This window comes from Calypte anna, chromosome Z (assembly GCF_003957555.1).
Source record: "Calypte anna isolate BGI_N300 chromosome Z, bCalAnn1_v1.p, whole genome shotgun sequence".
Lineage (NCBI taxonomy): Eukaryota > Metazoa > Chordata > Aves > Apodiformes > Trochilidae > Calypte > Calypte anna.
In genome coordinates this window covers 49,538,015-49,559,451 of record NC_044274.1, presented here as the reverse complement: position 1 = coordinate 49,559,451, position 21,437 = coordinate 49,538,015, and the positions used below count along the sequence as shown (strand labels likewise).

At 37.6% G+C, this 21,437-nt stretch overlaps 1 protein-coding gene across 1 annotated transcript in view; it reads left to right on the top strand.

The window, feature by feature from the left end:
- Nucleotides 1-21,193, top strand: part of ANKRD31 (ankyrin repeat domain 31) — a 62,230-nt gene extending 41,037 nt beyond the window's left edge. Inside the window, exons 20-26 of the mRNA XM_030467462.1 lie at nt 371-443; nt 1,733-1,829; nt 4,342-5,395; nt 7,352-7,492; nt 7,971-8,070; nt 11,816-12,013; nt 21,042-21,193. Of these exons, the coding sequence (XP_030323322.1) occupies nt 371-443; nt 1,733-1,829; nt 4,342-5,395; nt 7,352-7,492; nt 7,971-8,070; nt 11,816-12,013; nt 21,042-21,193 (1,815 nt within the window). The remainder of the gene's footprint in view (nt 1-370; nt 444-1,732; nt 1,830-4,341; nt 5,396-7,351; nt 7,493-7,970; nt 8,071-11,815; nt 12,014-21,041) is intronic.
- Nucleotides 21,194-21,437: the final 244 nt, after the last annotated feature.

Here is a 21,437-nt window from a genome sequence, read left to right as displayed (position 1 = left end):
TCTTGATTTAAAGCGTCCAGGAAGATCTTACTTAACTTGTATCTTAGGAGAGCTCTTGCTGATACCTTTAGGCTGTATCTACATTGCCTAGGTGATGCCATCATGGTGAAATTCATTGTCAAATCCCTGCAGTATGCTCAAAGGTGAGACTGTGAACATGGACTGTTTGGAATATCTGGACAAAACCAGGCTGTGACAGTGCCTTTACATTATGCATGTCTATCTTGCCAGGGTCTGCTTTGCCTTTATACAGTAATTCCCTGCCTGGGATGACTTGAGTCCACCAATGCTTAACCTTCAGGCCATGTGGTCTGTGTTTTATGGGCTGCACTTGGCTCTGTTGCTTACCCTGTTATGTGTTTGTTAACAGTATACACTTGCTGCCATCCAAGAGAAGCAAAAAGAATTGTTGCTACTCGAATTGAGAACTTCCAAAGATGCAGGTAGAGGTAAACTCTTGGAACTCAGGGCCTTTTTTTTTTTTTTCCATTGGTAAATAACTTTGGTTATATAATTGTTTTTATAATAATATTGCACCTAATGTACTTGAATGTCTCCTCTGGAAAATACTGCTTCAGAGAATAAGTTTTTAATAATAGCTCCCATGTAAGTGCACTTCCTGAAGTACTTTCAGTTTACTTAGGTATTAATATGATAGCAAGAAAGGGAAGGATGCCACTTGGAGGCTTCTGTTTCAAGTCAACCTAATAATATAAAAATGTATCATTAGATAACCATGCCCACTGTTGACAGCATCATTCAGTTACAAGAACATAACCCCTCCAAACACTTCTGTCAGTACTTAAAGTAGCAGATGCAGCATTTCATAATAGTGTGGCTGGACTTTCAGGATCCTAAAATAATTTATGAGGGCAAAAAGAGAAATCTTTAAGGTAGACATTGTGGATAACTGGCAGTTTCAGAAATGCTGGTTCCTGGAGGTGTAATTTGTCTTAGGCTATAAAATCTCAGTTCAGATTAATCTCAAGAACCTACTAAGTGTCACTGACTTCCCAAGGAGATCCTGATGCAGGTACTGAGCATCAGTTTGAGTCTGTTAACAGTGTCTGAGCCATGGCTGTTCAAGTGGCAGAGCAGGAACACCTTTGACCAACTCTTGCACTTGGGTTATATTGCTAAGAGATAGGGCACGTAAAGAAGAATTTGGAATTGCTCTTATTTTAGAAGATTAATAACAAAAAGGGACAACATATAAATATGATGCTGTTTTATAAAATGCATTTGAAACTATTTAGAACTATCTGTGACATGTATGTTTTTACCATTATGTGTAACTTACAACAAGTTACAACAACCTCAAGTGCATTAAACTGTTTTATAATACTTCAAACATAAAGGTTTTAGCCACCTTTAGATTGTGTAATTTCTGCAGTTAACCTTAAATAAAATTGCCATGTTATGTTTCAGTGCTTATCATCCATAGAACAGTTATTTATTCTGTTCTGTTAGTAATTTCCTAGACAAAGCACTTGCACTTCAAAATTTTCTCAGGCTATTTCCTTTTAAGTTAAATTGCTTTTTAACTTTCTCTATGAAGAACTGAATTTGAAGTACTCTATAAAGAGCTATCAATATGCATGACAGAATAAGGTACTTGTTCTAACAATTTTTTCATACTTGGGCTGTGTATTTGCTCCATTTAAAATGTTTTACAATTATTTTCTGCTGTTTATTGCCATCACCACTTTAATTGTATCAAAATATTGGACAGATGTTTATACCCAAAGGCTGTCTCAGATGCAAGATACTTTGAATGAAATGCTTGCAGAACAGAAAACAGAAAGCGATATGCTTGCTAAAAAATACAGGTATGTAGAATACAAAGATTGTATTTTTAGGAAGCTATTCTTAATATAAACAATGAGAGAGGTTGTTAGAAGGCTGGCTAATGGCAGCATAAAAATAAAATTATGTGGCTTTCATTCAAATTTTATGTAAGCAGGATGTTTTTTTCAGCAGTGTGTTGTTTTCAGTTATCTCCAGTAAGAGTTTACATCAAGGAGGAATAACTGAGTTTAGCTAATGCATACTAATCAGTTACTGTGCACACAGTGAGCATTAAAATTGGGTACTGAACATAAAAATGGTGTGGAAAAATACCTGAACAGAAATCAGGAAGTGGAGGTATTGAGCAATTAGATCACTTCTGCAGCATCATGGAGAAAGGGAGTTTCAACTCAGACACTACTTTTAGTGTCCCTACCTCTGTTCTTTTTTCTTTAGCACCCTGAGACTCAGCAGGTCCAGTAGGCCACAAGAGCCCTGTAGAGCAATGGCTTGAAGCACACCTGTAGACATTCCTTTTTTGTGAGGACACCTGAAGTGTGGAGTGCTTACATCACTGTCAGCATGAATTACATGAATTGTCATCTTCCTGATGCTAGCTTTCAAAATGCCTCTTTTTACTTCTTTCTAAGAACTACTACCTGAGTGGTGGTCATGTGGTTAGTGCTCAGCTAATGATCTAGCATCTTGTTCAAAGGATGCTTCTAGGCCATTTCATGAGAATGTCTACGTAGTGCTTCTGCAAAAGCAACAGTGTACAGCTTTCAGCAAAACACATAGGCTGCTTGAGCAAAACAACTAAAACTTTTCTGTCAGACCATTTTGCTAGCTATAAAATGTAAGATACATAGATTACTCAGATAATTAAAAAATGGAGGGTTTAACGCGAAGAGAAGTTAAGGTTCCAAAACATCCTTGTAATGATTTAAGAAAAAAGGAACAGCAAAATTAGTATCTACTCTAACATACTGCCTTTGAGAGTTATTGAGAACTAAAAGGCATTCCATCATGAGATGATGTTTCTGAGTATTGCAGATACCCTGCAGATACTGCAAGTTATCCATCAGCATTAATGAGCTACATGCCAAATTTCATTACATCTCCTTTTTGTTATTTATATGGTGAACACTTTAATTTTACCTGATAAGCATATAAGCTTTTGTCACATTATATATATATATGTGTCTAGAAGATCAGGAGGTATCATCACATTTTCCATTTTTCAGTTAGTCAGGCCAGAGAGGCATACTACTAATACTGTGCCATTTCTATCTGTTTCTTTTAAGATATTAAGATGTATCTCTCACCTGAAAAAAATGAGGAAAAAAAAAGTGTATTTGTTAGTGGTTGTAAGCTTCTCAGCTTTTGTCATTTTGGCCATGACATTTTTGCCTCTTCGGTTGCAGCTCCTTCTGCATCCATACAGCAATAAAGCAACAAAACACCTGTGACAAAATACTTCTAGAAAACTGTGTGGAGCCTCACTGGCCTATGTAGGAGTCCATAGTTTGTCAAGGCTTACTTGTTTCATGGATTGAGTGTATGCTGATATGTTCGTTGTATAATGGATTCTAAACACATGATAGCAAGCAGTATCACAGTACAGATACCAATACTGTCAGCCTGTAGTTTGGCTGTTCTTGTTCTGCACTAGTTAGCCTTGCTTTACCTTTTTCCTAGTCCCCTCAACAGTGTTTCTCTTCCAAGACTGAGGTGGTGTTACTTGCATTGCACCTCTGCTGTGCGTGGATCTAAAAGCAAACCGTGCTGCTATTCCTCTTCCCAAGTCCTGTGGTATTCCCCTGTATTCTCAGCATGGTTGAGCAGTCATTTATCCCATCAGGGGAATTATGCCTAAAGAAGTGGGGAAAATAAGGAATTCCCTTCTAGCAGAAAGGAGGTGAATTCCCCAGGGAAGGATTTTCACAGGGGGACCAGCTCACCTGAGGAGCCCGGGTTGAAGAAGGGAGGGATATTCCCAAGCTTAGTGTACAACATCCCAGACTGCTTTGTCATCTTTCTTTCAATGCTCACATGGTATTATTACAGTTGTGGCTTCACAAAATGTTTTGCTGTGTTTTGTTTTGTTTGTGCAAACACATTTTGATGGTATCATCCTTCTGTTGATTGTCCTGAGCTCATTTTAGAAGGGTCCAAGTTTGAGTTGCAGAGTCACTGAATTCAGTGAACTTTTGTGCTTTGCAATGGTAAAAGAGAAGCCAGTGATAATACAGACCTAGCTTCAGTTCTCCGAATTAAGGGTAGTATAGGAGTACAAGGGTGTTACTGAAGTTCTGATTCTTCGCATCCTACTTCAAGATGGGATTCTGGGGTTTGTTGGACATAAGTCTGGAGTTTGAACTAGAAACTTTGTACTATATAACATAGTGTTCACATTTTAGATGTTGGCAGTTGTTTGGAACATATTCCTTTTCTTAGTGAATCATGTGTTTTAAGCTGTTTCTGTTTTGTATTTTCAGTAACTGTTGTGTCCTTATTACTACATTTTTTTCCCCCAATTACTATTTTTTACAGGGCTTCAGTGGAATCTTTTAACAGGGGAGCACTGAGAAAACAATTAGCTAACCTTGCTTCAAAGCAAAAATGTCTGTTGACTGTTGCCCAAACACAAGAAAAATTAGTCCAGAAAATACGAAGTTACAGAAAAACAAAACACGTGTTCAGTGCATCGTGTTCAGAGAATCAAATCTCAGACTTGGGTATTTCCCATGGAAATGATAAAAGTCAAAGCTTAACTGCTGATGATGTGATGTGTCCTGATGCAGTTGCATTTAGTAAAGGGCTTGGTGCCAGCATGCCTAATGGAGAGACAGTAGAAGCAGACCTCTCTTTAGAAAATAGATTTTCAGCTCAGGAATGCAGCCAACATCCACACATCTGCTTGGGTGAGACAGGAGGAAATAAAGAAGCTATTAGAAGTGAAGAGGCTTCTGGTCATCCTTTGACATCTGAAAACAGGGTAGGAGAATATCCCTTCGACAACATTTCAAAGCTGACAGGGGCTGTAGCAGTGGTAACATCGCCTTCAGAAACAACTGTTGTCCCTACGAAAATAAAGTGCTCACAGCAAAAAGACATTGATTGTGCAGCAATTGCTGAACAAGGAAATAAGTCTTTAAATTCCACTTCAGTGACCAATGCATTAAATACTGTAAAACCCAGAAGCACTGTTGTCAATAACAATGTCTGTCACTGTGGCAGCGACTGCCAGCAGGTTCTTAAAGATGGGGACCTACATGGGTATATACATAAGAAAGCTTTCCAGCAGCACCAGCAGAAAGTAATTTTGTCACCATCTACAAAGAACTTCCCTAATACTATGCAGCAAATAAGCTTTCAGAGTAGTGAGAACTCATTAAATGGAAACTCAAGAATTACAAATCTTGCCTCAAATACAGATTATCCAGTAAACCTGATTGAGAAATTTTCACAGAGCTATAGTAATCAGGGATGCAAACAGAAACAAGTAATGTATGGAAGAAAATATAACAAAAACCCTCAACTGGTCGATCTGCTTGTACTGGGAAGGATTAAGCCAGGAGAAAACGTGTTAGAATTCAAACTGCAGGTAACTTTTTGAGCTATGGTAATGTTAATGTTAGCATATAATGAAAAAAAACCTACATCACACCAAAGTGGGGAAGAGCAGTTTTCATTTAGCCTTCATATTCAGCAGAAGATTTTTATTTATTGTTTAAAAATAATCTTTAATGAGTTTTAAAAGAAAATGATGCTATGGATGGTGTCTTTTGTCTGCCCATAATTTTAGCATCCAGCATATTGCATGTATAAAATTTGTGGTTAACTTTTGCATTATTAGTTTGATGATATTTTTTGTTGCTAAAACCAGAGTGGGAGTGGGAGAATAAGATTTTTATGATTTAAAGTGGTTTGTGGAAGCAACTGTCTAGTCCCTTAAATGAAGAAATAGGGTATTAAGGATTTTACAGTGCTGTGATAGACATGAATATATGCAAAACTACTTGCTTACATGACATCTGGTCCTATAAATTAGTGAGGTGAGAATGTTACAGACAAAACCCAAACAAACCCCAAGCTTCTTTTTAACACAAGAGCATCCCTCTGCACCCCCAGATACAGAGCAGATTTGCCAGGCAGCTGCCAGGGGACTGGCTTGGTATTGAGCAAATGATGGAATTATTGACTGAATTCCCAGCTGCACACTAGTTAACTTCCAGGACAACTTATTGATTACAACATGAAAGGTTCTTTTCAGCTAGCTCACCAGGTGCACTTAATGTAGAAATCACTCCTTTTTCTGCCTGTATAATCTGCTTGGGAATGCTCTTCTGCTGAGAGTGGCCACTTCATGTGGTCTTGTGTTTCGTAACATAAGGCCTTATGCAGAGGTCAAAAGCCTTTATATTGGGCCATATCATAGGTATACACTCATGCTTCACTTATGTGAACCTCGAAATAATAAATGGAAGGATGAAGAATTCAGTATTTTTACAGTACTTTCTCAAGGTTGTTACCTGTAATACCAGCTTGATGTATGTCCATCTTAAGGAACTACAACCCTGAACTGAAATCTTGATATTTGGAGTGTAGGGAAGTCATCGGTTTTACTGGAATGAAAATTACATTTATGTCTTAAAAGATAGTGCTGTGTCTGTCATATTGCAGAGATGATCAGTAAAGTTCTTTTCTTTATCATTTTACAGATGTACTTGTTAACAACATAGAGTTAGTACGTAGTCCTTATTTTAAGTTAACTTTGGTCAAGTAGAACGCAGTTTTTGAAAGCTGTGGACCTAAACTGTGAAACTACAAAATGGCTTGAGTGTTCATCAAAATGTTTGGGTTAAACACCTGCTGGTGGGTCATTCTTTTATTCTGATTTATAGCACACATGCTATAAAAAAACCTATAAGCTGTGTTTCTGGAGGTGCATATGTGTATGCAGAACTGGGCTGTATTAGCATTATTGAAGATGCAGTAACAATAAATTACTTTATACTCAATTTTGCAAAAGGTAAGGCTGTTAAGTTCTTCCTAAAACATGTAAGTGGTGTCCCTTGAAGTAAGTGAAGTTTTTATGCAGATGTGTATTATCTAGGAATCATTGCTGGAATTTCACTGGGACATGCATTTGTTCCACACACATAAATCAGATTGCATTTGGGTAGCCATTGGTTGTTAAAACAATTTTGCCTCCTGGGAGTTCCTGAGTTCACTGCTGCAAAATAATTTATTCGCAACTGTGTTATGTCTGAGAGTTACTGAGATGAAAACGCAGTGCTGATAAAGCACATAGAGAGATTTGTCTTCTGTCAGTGGGGTCTGTGTGTCCAAAAAGTCCAGGTGGAATAAATCCTCTTATTTTACATATCACTGTTTATGATAGTGGCATTAAAATCTTTAACTTTTTTTCAGAGGAAAACAGAATTAGCTGCAACTTCTCAGTTATATTGTTGTCTCGTATTTTTTCATATTTCAAGCATGCTAATTCAGATTTGTTCATTTACAAGTCAAAAATTATTTCTATGTTTTTCTTTTTTAGGAAATAAGTCACAAAGCCACAGTCTTAAAAAATGGAAGGATCAGAACCAGTAAGGGAAAAATACTGCTGAGTCCAGTTCTTTGGGTTAAAGACCTTCTGGGAAGAGATATTCCTGTGACATGGAAGTATGTGTGGAATAAGGTAGGCCTGATCTTGTTTGAAAAATGAACATAATAAATAGCAATAATAAATTTCAGTAATCTGGATCCTCCTTCCTGTTCAAAGGAGGGTGCAAGACTAAATTTAAAAAAACCCATCTTTTTATTCTTACTGACTAAGCAGCAAAGAAAGAGCTACATAGTGGTATCTGTACAGTGATGAACTTGTTACGGGTGTTGAGACAGTGTGGAACACCTACTCTAAACTGTCAGTGCTTTGAAGGAGTAGTTGCAAAGATGATTAAGAAGGCTGAAAGAAAAGGCTGAAAAGTAGTTAGGATAAAAAAGAACAAGCTTATTGAATTGTCAGGGTGTCAGTGATGGATGTTGCAAAAATACTGGCAGGGGCTAGAAGATTTTGCCAATTATTTATGAGTTTTACAAGAAAAGTTATTTTTTACACCTATTAGAAAAAATACTAATTAAAATGACCAGTTAGCCATTCAGATTTTTTTTTACAGGTTACATATCTTGGGACACAGTTGTCAAAATTGCTTATTGAAGAAGAGTCAGTTTCTAGTGAGCTGGAGTTGCAAGAATCACAAGAAAGAGAGCCTTTGGGTATGTACCACTTAAAATCTAACATTCACCACTACTGAAAGCAGCAGAAAGTGATTTCTAAGGAGCTTGAATGCCATACAACTGTTGCTTTCTGATTTTTTCTGGGCTCCATGCTTATTACAGGCCTTGGGCTTCAAAAATAAATAGTGCCAGAGCTTACACGCATGATCTTTAAAGAAGTATGTTTCTTTTTTTCCCTAAATAGGTTGTATGAACAGAATAATTGCTGGTTAATAAGTTATTATGTAGAAAAAAAAACAAGTAACATTTTGCATTAAAAATACATTCTATGTAAAGCGGTGTTTTAATTAGCTAATTATATACTTTTTTGCTATGTTGGAAACAGATACACCAGGATAAGTTTAAATATCGTGTACATTTTAAAATCACATTAAATTGTGTGTTTTGTGGAAATGCCTGTATGCCCAAGCAACAGTAATAGCTAGGGGATATTTCATTCTCTAAAAATAAAGTCATAAGAAACACCATGCATTGATATGACAAGTTGACACTGAACAGTTTTTTCAGAACTGCCCAGCAGACATAAGAACTTCAGCCTAATTTTGATAAATAACATGTTCTCTGGGAAAACCAAGTCCCCCTGATAGCCAGTTGTGCTTTATCCAAAAAGCTTTTGGGCTTTTGTGACTGGCTCTGTAAATCTGATGAGACACTGCACATCACATGAACTGGGTTACTAGGCCTTGTCTGCTCTTGACTTAATAAACGTAAATTAAAATATAATAATGTAAAATAACCAATTTTATATTCAGACTACCGTGTTCTAGTGGTATTTGCTTCAGGCTAAGAGCATCCAGGTGGTGAGTTTATATTGCCTTACTTTAGTAGTTTAGGTTCATACCAGCTTCAAGTGACTTTAAAATAGATATAGTCTCCTAATGTTTTAATAGGCTTTTTAATACTTCACTAGTTAGTGTAAATTATTTCTCTCATATATTAAACATTGTAACTTCTAAAACAGATTAATCCATTTTTTAAAAAAATACTCTTGACAAACAGAAGTCAGCCTGAAGATCAGTATGTGTTTTTTCCCTCCTATTTTTCACAAATAGACCAGGGTAATCTGGGAAGGTGTGTTTGAAGCAGGATTTTTTATCACATATAATTTCAGGTCACAATAATGGCTAAGCATTAGCCCTAGATGAGGAACTGAGGGAGGGAAAGCCACAATATTCTCAGTTTCAGTTCCGTGTCAAATACTATGTGGCCAGATACTGTATAGTAGAAAATTAAACAGTGTCTTACCTTGTTCCAAAACATGATTGACCTGCACTGTGAGAAGAGTTACAGGCAGTGGGTAGCTCCCAAATGGTTCCCAGGGCCAGCTGGGAAGTTTAGCTTCATCTAAGGGCTGTTCCCAAATGGACTTTGCCTGTGACCAGCCTAATGAAAAGAACATGAAGGTTTACTGGTGTGAATGTGAGCCATTCTGTGCTGCTTGCCTGGGGTCTGTCCCAGGCACCCTTATCTTCCTTACTTCATTACAGCCTTTCTGTATTTCATAGAAGTTTATCCTGCTTTTGTAAAGAATCAGTCTTCTTTTTTTCTTTCAGTATTAATGAATTGATTTTTTTTTCCTGTGCATCACAGGAACATTCTTAAAAGGACTGGAGCCTGATAATTGTTGTGGTTTTGGAGGAGAATGCTATTATTTTAAGAACTCCTCCCCCACCCTCCCTTCAGCTTCCCGTATCTTAACTCAGTGCTCATTGAACTACTATGTGAAGAGGGTGGGGAAGTGGGAAAACAGTTATAAAAGGCACTATCATTTAAAGAGGAAGTCTTCTAAGAGGAAGAAGCAGCTACCACTAAACTTTATATAGAGCCCAACATGTCCTAAGAACTTCTGCCAAATCAAGGTCCCTAGGCAAGATAAGAGTTGCTGTTCTGTGACTGCCAGCATAAGAAATCATGGAATGATTTCTAGAGTTGCTGAGGTTTAAAGGGACCTTAAAGATCATCTAATTCCAACCACCCCTGCATGGGCAGGGACACCTCCCACTATACCAGGAGGCTCAAGGCCCCATCCAACATGGCCTTGAACATTTCCAGGGTGGGGACATCCACAAAATCCCTAGGCCACCTGTTCCAGTGCCTTACCACTCCCCTAGTAAGGAATTTCCTTCCAGTGTCTAACCTAAATCTCCTCTCTTCATATTGTAAACCATTTCCCATTGTTCTCTCACTACACACCTGTGCAAAAATTCCTACTCCAGCTTTCCTGTAGAGCCTTTTCAGGTATAGGAAAGACACTCTAAGGTCACTTCCTTTTCTCCAGGCTGAACAACCCCAGCTTCCTCAGCCTTTCTTTATAGGAGAGGTGGTCCAACCCTCTGATTGTTTCAGTGGCTCTCCTCTGGAAATACTCAAGGAGCTCTCTGTATCTTTCTTATGCTGAGGACTCCAGAACTGGACACAGTACTCTAGGTGAGGTCTGACAAGAGCAGAGTAGAGGAGAAGAGTCACCTCTCTCTACCAGCTGGCTATGCTTCTTTTGATGCAACCCAGGACACTGAGCCCACCTTTTCAGCTTTGATGAGATTAGTGTGCTTTGAGGCTTGTATAACATTTTTAGGTACCTGAGGAGTGTTAATACAAAGACTTTAAAAGCATATGAAGTAAAGCAGTCACAGACCAAAACAGATATTTAACAAAAACTTTAAATACAGCAATTTTGTAATTAGTCACCTAAATCCTAACTGAATTTAACTTTATGTACCTTCTTTGAGTCTGAGTCTTTAGTATCTTCCAGTATCACGCTAAAAAAAGCAGGAATTATGGTATTCAAGTCTGAGTGAAAACTAAACATTAAGAAAATAAACAGTACATTTAGACTATCTGAGTGTAGGAAAGCAGAAGAAACAGTGATTATATGGCTTGGAATTTATTCCTCTGTGCTTTCTGCTACATGTACTGATGACATAATGTTTGCTAAAAATGACCAAGAATAACAAGGATTCAGAAGCAGATGTCAGCTGAAGAGCAGATGTCAGTTGCAGAGCAGATGTTGATGTTAGATATTTCACACTGAAATCGCAGCAAAGTGGCTTTAAATAGAACCATATCTGTTACAGTAAGCATGATATGTACATTCATTTTGCAGATTGCTATTTCAGGAGGATGCTCTTTGGAAAACGGTGTGATTAGTGCAATTCTTGTACTCTGGTAATCACTTACTGCCTTTAGTAGCCATTTGACCCCTATAAAAATTAGAAAAGCTCTTGCACATTTTTGGTTGACCCCAGACTTGTGTGGAATAGAGTGTTTTCAAAAGAATCCAGACAATTTCTTGATGTCTGAAACATAGGTACTGTTTCAGAAGGTTTATGTTAGTGTTACTTCAGGTATAAAATGAGCAGCTGAGCTCAATAAAGTTGCATGAAAGCAAATGAGAGTAGTTTTGCTGTGATCATATGTGATACTGTGTGTTTCTCTCTTCTTTGAGACAAGCAGTGACACACACATACTTCATATACTACTTCTCAAGTTAAACTTGCATAGCATTTAGTGTATTTTTGACAAAAGGGAATTTTTAAATTATCTTACAGCAACTACATCAGAGGAAATTCTGTTCTTACATGTGTTAGGTGGTGTAGGACTAATTGAAAATTTCAGCATTTACCTTTAAGAAAAATTAAATGTGTAACTGTGCATTAAGCCAGCAGCATTATTTGATAATTTTTGTTCTTATAATGAAATTGTCTTTATCTTTTTATGCTCTCAGAAAAGAACCGTGTGATAAGGGACCCCAGTAACCAGAATCAGCGCTATCAAAGTCCTGGTACTGTCTCCATTGCTCAGCCTCTTTGCAGCTTTAACCTGAGCAATGTGCAGCCAAAAACACCATCTTTGACACAAACAGAAGTTGCAAAAAAATTGGCACATGCTGAAAGAGAAGCAGCTGTTACCAAGGAATTTAAGAGTAAGTTTTTTTTAACTGCATAAAAACCCTAAAGGTGGGTGCAAGGGCTATACAACAGATACAAAATCAAAAGGAAAGTAGATGGCATGGAATTGATTTGTGTAGGGGAGGGGAAGAGTGCTGTGTAAAAATGGTGACTCTGGTGATGGGACTGATGAAACAATGGAATGATAAAACAGCAATGAAATTTATCAGGGCTCAATATGTTCAACTTCCATATGTCAAAACTGGAAACAATTTTTAATTTTGATGTAGTTAACAAAAAATAACTCCATGCCATGAGAAGTATTCAGTAAAAGATCTCCACAAAATAGCAGTATAGACAAATATCTTCTGGATTTAGATGGAGAAACTTGATATAAGAGCATTGCTTAATAGTCTCTTGTAAAGAAAAAGGTGGAAATGTTCCTGAAGATGCACTGATCTTTGCAACGTTGTCTTTACAGTATTATGTTTGTATGTTGGCTGCAGATTAAAGCCTGTCCATAACATGAATATATTTTGAACAGAGTTTACTGCACTTTGACCTAGTCTTTTTGCCTCTATCATCTTGACCCTGATCCACCACAGTGCAAAGGCAGAGTGGTCAGCTCAAACCTCCAACTGTGCCCTAGGTCAGGTAGCACTTTAGACTTCAGGGGATGGCAGTGCTGAGTCAGCTCTGCTGTGGGAGACAGTAAGAAGCAAGTCAGAGGTGAAGTGCCTCATCAGTGTCAGATGTTTTAAACTGAAAGTGTATCCTGGTTGTCAAGCAATTCTTAGTGCTTCTGCAAGCCCATCTGTAAGCCCCTGCAGCTATAGTGCAAAAGGATTAGTCAAACCATGGAGGTGAGAATCCTCTGCAGAAAATGCTTAATTGCCCACTTCTCTTCTTCTTTTTTTTTTTTTTTTTTTTTTTTTAATTAACAGAAGCAAATAGATTTAATATCTTAAATATGAGGGCAGACTATTTGTAGCGAGCAGGTCTTTAAAATTACAAAAATTATAGATTGCCTATTAGGTTGTATTCACCTTTAGGTATTAAAAATGAGGTTGAACTGCCCTTCAGTATGAATTGAAAAGTAACACAGGTTATGACTCATAAGATTCGTGCTTCTCTGCTGAACAGATAAACAGCCATGTTCAAGCTTTCTCAAATAAGTTACTATTTACAGTTTTGCTTAGCAAGATGATTGATAGTCTTCTAGCAGGTGTGGTCCCTGCCAGCCTATTGTCTGAATACTTAATCCTGTTTGGAAATGGTTATAGCAAGTGTCTAAGTCATTTGTCCTGAAGTAACGTCAGGGGAGGTTCAGATTGGATATGAGGAAAAATTTCTTCACTGAAAGAGTGGTCAGGCATTGGAACAGCCTGCCCAGGGAAGTGGTGGGGTTACCATCCCCAGAGGTGTACAAAAATGTGGGAAGTGGCACTGCAGGACACAGTTTAATTGACATGGTGGTGCTGAGCTGATGATCTTAGAGGTCTTTTCCAACCAGTGATTCCATGATTCTGTGACTTGTAGCCAAAAGTAACCACTGTCAGACATGGGGAATTATGCAATATAAGGATTCATATTACAATAACAATTACTGAGTTAGAAATTCACAGAAATGTTGTTCTATGTGTACAGTTTTGTTTATATCTACTATAATTATCCTGCTAATTGAAGACACTGCTTAACTTCCAGTATAACTTCTAAAAAAATATAATCAACAGCCCAGTTTGCACATGTCTAGCTTATAGAACCCACAGTTTTGTATCCAGTCTGAGGAGAAACTTTTCAGGTTTCATAGTTTGACCAATCTATAAAAAGCAAACTCTAATGTAAGAAGAAATTCCTTTAAGAACCACTGTCATAGGATGAGTATTTCACTAAATCCCTTAAATGAAGCATTGGAAATGTCACAAGAAGCCCCAAGGCCTGTAGATGGGTTTGTGGATTCCCTCTATTTTGTTTCTTTCCAGAGAACCAGTCAGACACACAATGCTGTAGCTGCTTTACTTCATGCTAAATATATTCTAATTGTAATGGTCAGCTGTATAAATTGGTTTTTAACAAGTTTACTTTCTGGGCTTAGCTGGTCCTGGAAAGTGATAGAAGAGTAATGAATTTCAGTTTTCTTTCTAGTCAAGCTTATTTTCTGGTCTTGTACACTGGTATGGAGGTGTGATGCTGACCTGGCAGGAGAGTATTTAGATCCAAATTAATTGCTCCAGTAGAATGAAACCAAGCTATTATTTCAATGCATTCTAGGTAGGTGTAAAATTGGTCTCCTAGTAAATATTTCATACGAGTTTTTTTGCAAGAATCTTTGATTAAATTTTAAATGCTAAACTATTCAGAAGGTAGATTTCATGCATCTTTGAACTGGCTGAAGATACTACTTTGGTTTTAGTCCAGGCAACTAATCTAGCCCATTGTAGTACCTTTTTCCTGCTATATGTTTAAAGCTCCATGTAATTAAAGAAATGCTACCCATTTTTGAAAGCTTGAAAGATATTTTGTGCTGCATTGTACTGCAGTTCAGAGCCCCAGATTCTGCTTACACTCTGACAATTATGTCAGAAACTACTTTCACTACAAAACTCTAATTTTGTTATCTTCATGTGTTGGAGGAAAGCTGGAAAGGATGTGATCGAAAAGTCAAGATGTAAACCAAGAACTGCAAGTTTAATTGTTGTTTATTTTTCAACAAAATGTCATGACTTAAAGAAGATTCATTCTGTGTATCTGAATTTTTTTGATTGAGTCTGTCTGGAGTAGTGGCTCCTTATCACCATCAATAGTAGCAGTAATAACATGGAGAAGGAGAAGTACTTAGAAGTGTTTTAAAAAAACCAAAAAAACAAGGACTCTATGCTGGTAGAAGCCAATTCTAAGAATTTAATATCTGTATTTCTTATCGGTCAGTCAGGTTTTTCTGAAATAGGTGACAGTGTGATTGCACACAAGCACAGACTAACATAGATTAGATGGGGCCTGGAGATCTTCAGTCTGAACAATTCAAAGTAGGGCTAACTTCCAAGTTAGATGAGGTTGCTCAGTGCCTTGTCCAGTTAAATTCTGAATATCTTCAAGGATGGACATTCTTCGGTCTCTGTTCAGTATATTCTTATGCTTAGCCATGCTTGTGGGGATTTTTTTCCCCATATAGTTGGATCTTTCTTGTTAAAACTTGTGAGCATTGTCTCTTTTTTTTATTTCCTGTATAAACTTTGTTCCCTTGAGAAGCCTGGCTAAAAATAAATTGACTAAAAGTAAATTGACTGCTAGTCAAGAGCTTTAAACACTGGCTTTCTGGCCTTTTTACTTTGTGAAGCAAGTTGTAAAATAAATCTTCTGATAACTGGCCTATCTTCTTAATTTATCATCTGCACTGTAACATTTTGGATCTCAGTCACATGGAGACTGTGAGAGCTATAGGACAAACAACTGTTGCAGGTAATCTTCCCAGAACACATCTATCATGTCTATCTTATGAAAGCAGTAAATGAAAGGGAATATGATAAACAGCTTCAAGACCCTGTGGCTTCAGATGCTGCATTGCTTGAAACAGAGAAGTCAGACATTCTTGACACCACTCTTAGGTAATGTCAAATGAAAGCATTTAGGAAACTGCCTGATGATCTTACCTTGGTTTATGATCAAATTATAGCACACTTCCACCTTGTTTTTTTTTCAGGAGTGACTTTTAATGAAGTTGGGACAAAGCTTCTAAACAAAACAATTCAAACTTTAAAGCACCACATGAGGTTAGCCTAGGAGAATGCACTAGAAGTTGTTCAGAGGCTGTATGTAAAACCCACTGCATGAGTCACAGCTCCTGCAGATTTAGGCAGTGGATGAAAAACACAAACTAGTATTGTTTTTTGTGGGTTTTTTTGTCAAAGAACTGTTCTGACCTGAGCTGAAACTTGATTTGTATTTTATCTTCTGTTTCTTCCAATTTGCATCTCCAGTGTAGAAACTATATTATAAACTGTAAGAATTTTAAAGTAATCTGGTTTTAATTACCCAATATTGGCCCTGGAACTGCTTTATATACACTATCTTGGCACATTAAATGCTGAGTTTCTGAAATGGTTAGAAATAATTTTATAGAACCATGTATTTTCCTTCCAGGTGAGTATATAAGTGAATCATTACATGATCAAGTACTCCAGATAATAAGTTTAAAAAGAAATAAAAATATTGTGCGTGCATACTGCTAATCATACCAAGAAATGGCCCCCTATGAATTGCTTCAATGCAATCATGGTGCATTTTAAGAAAGTATACTCATGTATACATTTGTTATTGTTGAACTCAGACTCAGTAATTTGGTATTTAAATACAGTGATTGACTTAATCCAGAAACTGAAAGGGCATTTGGATGGCTGTATAAAAGTATTTGTGTAAGAAAAATGGAATCAGCCATTATGTTTTATTTTATAAGAACTTATTTTATTTCTTTATAAATTCAGTCTTCACTATAGATTGTTTTGTGGGAGGCTGAATGCATTTCTTGATTGGCATTTATGTCAGTCACGTCTCACCCTTTGAAGGAAAGAGAATTACATTACCACTATACTAAAGAAGGTGAGAGGCACTGAGATTTAAATTGTTCTCTTTTTTTCCTGACAGGTTGTTGTAACACAGATGTATTTCTGCATTAGATTGGAGGATTTGGGTTCCCCATTTTGATGAATAAAAAAACTTACCAGTATCTTAATACACCAATCCAAGGGCCCTGGTGAATAATAATTTAGAATTTATTATATAGTATAGAGCATTTGTTATTAACAGGCAAATACCTAAGGTATGTAGGAGAACAGAAAAAACACTTTGTAAGATTATGATGTAAGGCAAAAGTTCTAATGGGGAATAATATATTATATTTCTGTCACTTACCTAGGCAATGCTTGCAAGCAAGCTGTTCGTATTATTAATAATGTACACTTTTCAGATTCAAAGTAAAACATCTTCCGGTTTGTGTTGTGAGAAAAATTACTTTCTGCCACATGAAACATAAAATACTTAAAGAGATTTCAGCATAAACTACAAAACTGATGCTTTAGAATAAGAAGCGTGAATTCTTGATTTTAATCAAACCCGCAAGTCCTTTTCTGTGCAGATGCAGAGTATTAACAAGAAAGGCCAGTGTTATGAAATATTTCAAAGAAGAATTATTCTAGATTCCCAGTCTTTTTTTTTCTTCATTGTGACATTGCTTTTTCCAGTCTCAGTGGAAGAAAAAAAAATGAAAAAAAGAATGAACTTCTGAGAAATACTGGTTTTTTACTGAGGAAGAAAATATATTTTCTCAAATCTAACATTTTATTTAGAAGCAATAGAATAATGAATTGTGAAAGTGTTATTAAAGTATCACATTGCTATGCATATTCCAGTCATAGGCAAATGATGACTTGAGCCTACAGATCACCCATGGTGAGCTGTGTCTGATATATGAATGAAAGAATTGTAGGCTATGGAACTATCAGAAGGTGCTCTAAGTCCTTCTGCACGATTCTAGCTGAGCTATGAAGTATGTGGTCATTGTAGTTCATTAGGTAGTTTCCAAACATAAATTATTTTTTTATTTCATAAGACATAAATAACCTTTGTGGGGGGTTTTTTGTTGTTGTTTTGTTTGGTTTTTGATTGTTTGGTTTTTTGTTTGCTTTTGGGTTTTGGGTTTTTTGGGGTGTGGTGTTGTTTTTTTTTTTTTTTTTTCCAAAGGGTCTTAACTGGCAATGCAAAAAACTCAGCATGCATAATTCAGGGTCATTTGATAAATTAATTCTTGGAACAAAAGTACTTTCAGAACTGGGGTCACGTCTTTATTAAACTTTAAAACTTGAGTTGAGAATTTTTAGTAAATAAGTTAGAATCAGTGAGAGTGCTGAAGGGAGTAATTTGAAAGACAGGAAGGAATGTCTTATCTCCAATTGTGATCACTCAAAACAGGATGTTAAATGAACTTAAAACCTTGACAAGAAGTTTTCCTGTGCTTACATACAAAATGTGGGCATTTTAGAATGAAAAAGTTTTTTTTAGCAAATTAAAAAAGGTTACAGTCATGCCTGTTGTGTCCCTATATACTTCTCATTAAGGACAGTGTTTCAGCTCAGTTTCTGCCAGTTTATTGTAGAAAAAAAATTCTCAGGCTTACTCTTAAGGTCATTTTTACGTGAAGGTGTCCTTAAGATAATTTTATGGCATCCATGTTTATGTCCTTTGAAACATCACATCTAGGTAAGTGTGCAAGCTGACTTCTGATATGACTGATGGCTGCTTCATATGTGATAAAGACTTTGTGAGGAGCATTGTGATGCAACTGCTCGGGTGGGATCTCCATTCAGCCTTCCCATCTTTCCTGAGGCCAAAATACTTAAGTATGCCCTGGACATCAGATTGTGCTTTTTGTTCTGTCGTGTACTCTGTTAAGTACACTGAAAATACATAGAATCATAGAATTGGCTGGGTTGGAAGGGACCACAGAGATCATCGAGTCCAACCCTTGAACCACTGTTGCAGTTGCTAGACCATGGCACTGCATGCCACATCCAGTCTCTTTTTAAATAGCTCCAGGGACGGAGAATCCACTACTTCCCTGGGCAGCCCATTCCAATGCCTGATCACTCTTTCCGTAAAGAAATTCTTTCTAATATCTAACCTAATTTTCCCCTGGCACAACTTAAGACCATGCCCTCTTGTCTTGTTGAAAGTCGTCTGGGAAAAGAGACCAACGTCCACCCGGTTACCACCTCCCTTCAGGTAGTTGTAGAGAGCGATGAAGTCTCCCCTGAGCCACCTCTTCTTTAGGCTGAACAGCCCCAGCTCTCTCAGCCTCTCCTCATAGGATCTGTGCTTGAGTCCCTTCACCAGCCTGGTTGCCCTCCTTTGGACCTGCTCCAGGACTTCGATATCCTTCCTGAACTGAGGGGCCCAGAACTGACTCAGTACTCGAGGTGTGGCCTCACCAGCGCTGAGTACAGGGGCAGAATCACTTCCTTGGACTTGCTGGCAACGCTGTTCCGGATACAGGCCAGGATGCCATTGGCCTTCTTGGCCACTTGGGCACACTGCTGGCTCATGTTCAGCTTCCTGTCAATCCAGACTCCCAGGTCCCTTTCTGTCTGGCTGCTCTCAGCCACTCTGTGCCCAGCCTGTAGCGCTGCATGGGGTTGTTGTGTTGTTACACTGAGAGTGTAAGATGCCAAATGCAGTCCTGGTCTCACTGGAGTCAGAAGTTTTGCTGTGGATGACACAGGTGTGGAACAACATACATTTTCACACACAAGACTCCATATTTGAACTTCTGAACATACATCTTTTGCTTCTAATGTCAATTTGCCACTTTGATGCTTTCAGTGTTGAGCTCCTGGAAATGGCAGAGAAATCCTCACTGAGACATGGAGTTAACAAGACTAACATCTTCAAGATGCACTGATTGTTTTAGCATTTAGACCTGGCAGTGTTGTCAGTTCAGTGAATATATTTTGTATTTTGTAATCAATTAGGTGGTACAGCTGGAAAACTGTCCTAACAGACAAAAACAAACTTGGAATGATACATGGTAGCCCAGAAATAAGTGTAAGCAAAATGACCAGTTGGTGTCACTTCAAACATGTTTTCATTGCATTTTAACAAGGATTAATCTTGACTTTAACAAGGATTAATCTTTTAACAAGGATTAATCATCTTGAAATACCTATGCTGTTTTGCTTCTTGAGACATGTGAATGGTATCTGAACAGTGGGATTCTGGTTGGTTGTTTTGTTTCTTAGCCTGTTTATGGGGTTGTGGGTTTTTTGGTTTTTTTTTTTGGTAGTTTGTTTAGTTGCTCTTTTTTGTCTGCTTTTTTTGTTTGTTGTTTTGTTGGTTTTTTTTTTTTTCAAACAGAGGCCATCCCTGCTTTCATGACAGCCTTCCCTCTCCTGCTAACATCTGGTACATGTGACAGTTCTGCCTTCTCTGGCAGTTTCTGTGTTAGGTTGGTCATGAAAGCTCAGCAGCTGATGTTTTGTGCATTGGTACTGAAGGGAGAAGGTGTGGATTAAAGATGAACAAAAGCAAGTAGCTCTGAAAACTACAGTTCAAATACCTTTTGGAACTCATGCTTTTATGGAGAAAATGTCCTGTAAAATTTCATACTTCTGGATCTTTTCTGTGTTACTTTTTTACTGTTCTTAACAGCAAAATCTGGAAGTTCAACTAGTCCGGCAGTGACTCAGGTGCCTTAAGTTTAGGCATTGCAACAGTTGCTGCAATCTAGCAGATATTTAAATATTGTGAACAGCCGATGTTCAGTCCTACAAGTCCCTCCTGTATACAGGTGTACACCTTTCTTTTTATATGGTCCTTTTGGGACTGTGGGAAGGGCATTCCCTGTGAGAGAGGTTTCTTAATTTGGGGGAAGTTCATGAAACTTAGCCCTTGAAGTGCTGAAGAACAACTGCACTTTCTTGTTAATGTAAAATCATAACAGGATTGGATGACTTCTTACGTGGAGCACCACTCAGTGTGGTGAGACCCTTGTCTCACTGAAGTTTGGGTACAAGTGAGACATCAATAAGATGGCCAGGGGTCTTACACTACAAGATTCCTAGGACACATCTAGGGATCCCTCATGCTTGTGTAGTTCTAACAAGCTGTTAACACCTCTTCTCTCAAGTGAATAATGATAGGACCGGAGGAAATGGCCTGAAGTTACTCCAGGCAAGGTTTATTCTAGATATTAGGAAGAACTTCATTACTGAGAGAGTAGGTAGGCTTTGGAACAGACTACCCAGGGAGGCTGTGAAGTCACCATCTCTGGGGGTGTTTAAAAACTGTGTAGATGACGCACTTCAGGACATGCTCTAATGGGCATGGTGATACAGGTATTGAGAAATATATTCTACTTATTTTACTGGGTGGTTATGTTGATGGTTGGATGCAGTGATCTTGGAGCTCTTTTCCATCTTTGACAATACTGTGATTTTGTGATACATAATAGTGCCATTGATTGCTTTCAGTCACTCTTACACATGCGCTGTAATAATTTGCATTCATTTTCAACAGGCTCTTCTGTGCAGTTCAACTCAGTGGAAAGTCTGACACATTTTCCTCAGTTCAATCAGGTACTAATGGTATCTAAAGAGGAGTTTCTACCATGTTCTGCAATGGAAAAGTACTGGAATTTCTACAAAGGCTGTGAAAATTTTGGATTCTAACGACCTATTGAGCACTATCATTTTTTTCTTATTCGTCACTTGAAAGTAAACATTTGACTATTAGAACTAAGTGCTCTGTTACTTACAGTTTGATAAATCATTTATCCAGTGCTTGGAATGGAGTGAAATTTGTTTGAGTAAACGAGGAACAGGAGCAGCAAGTGAGGGTAACTGTTAATATTGAATTTTGACCAGACTGGTATACACTGGTGCTCATTGTGAATTGTATTCCAGGCCGATAAGT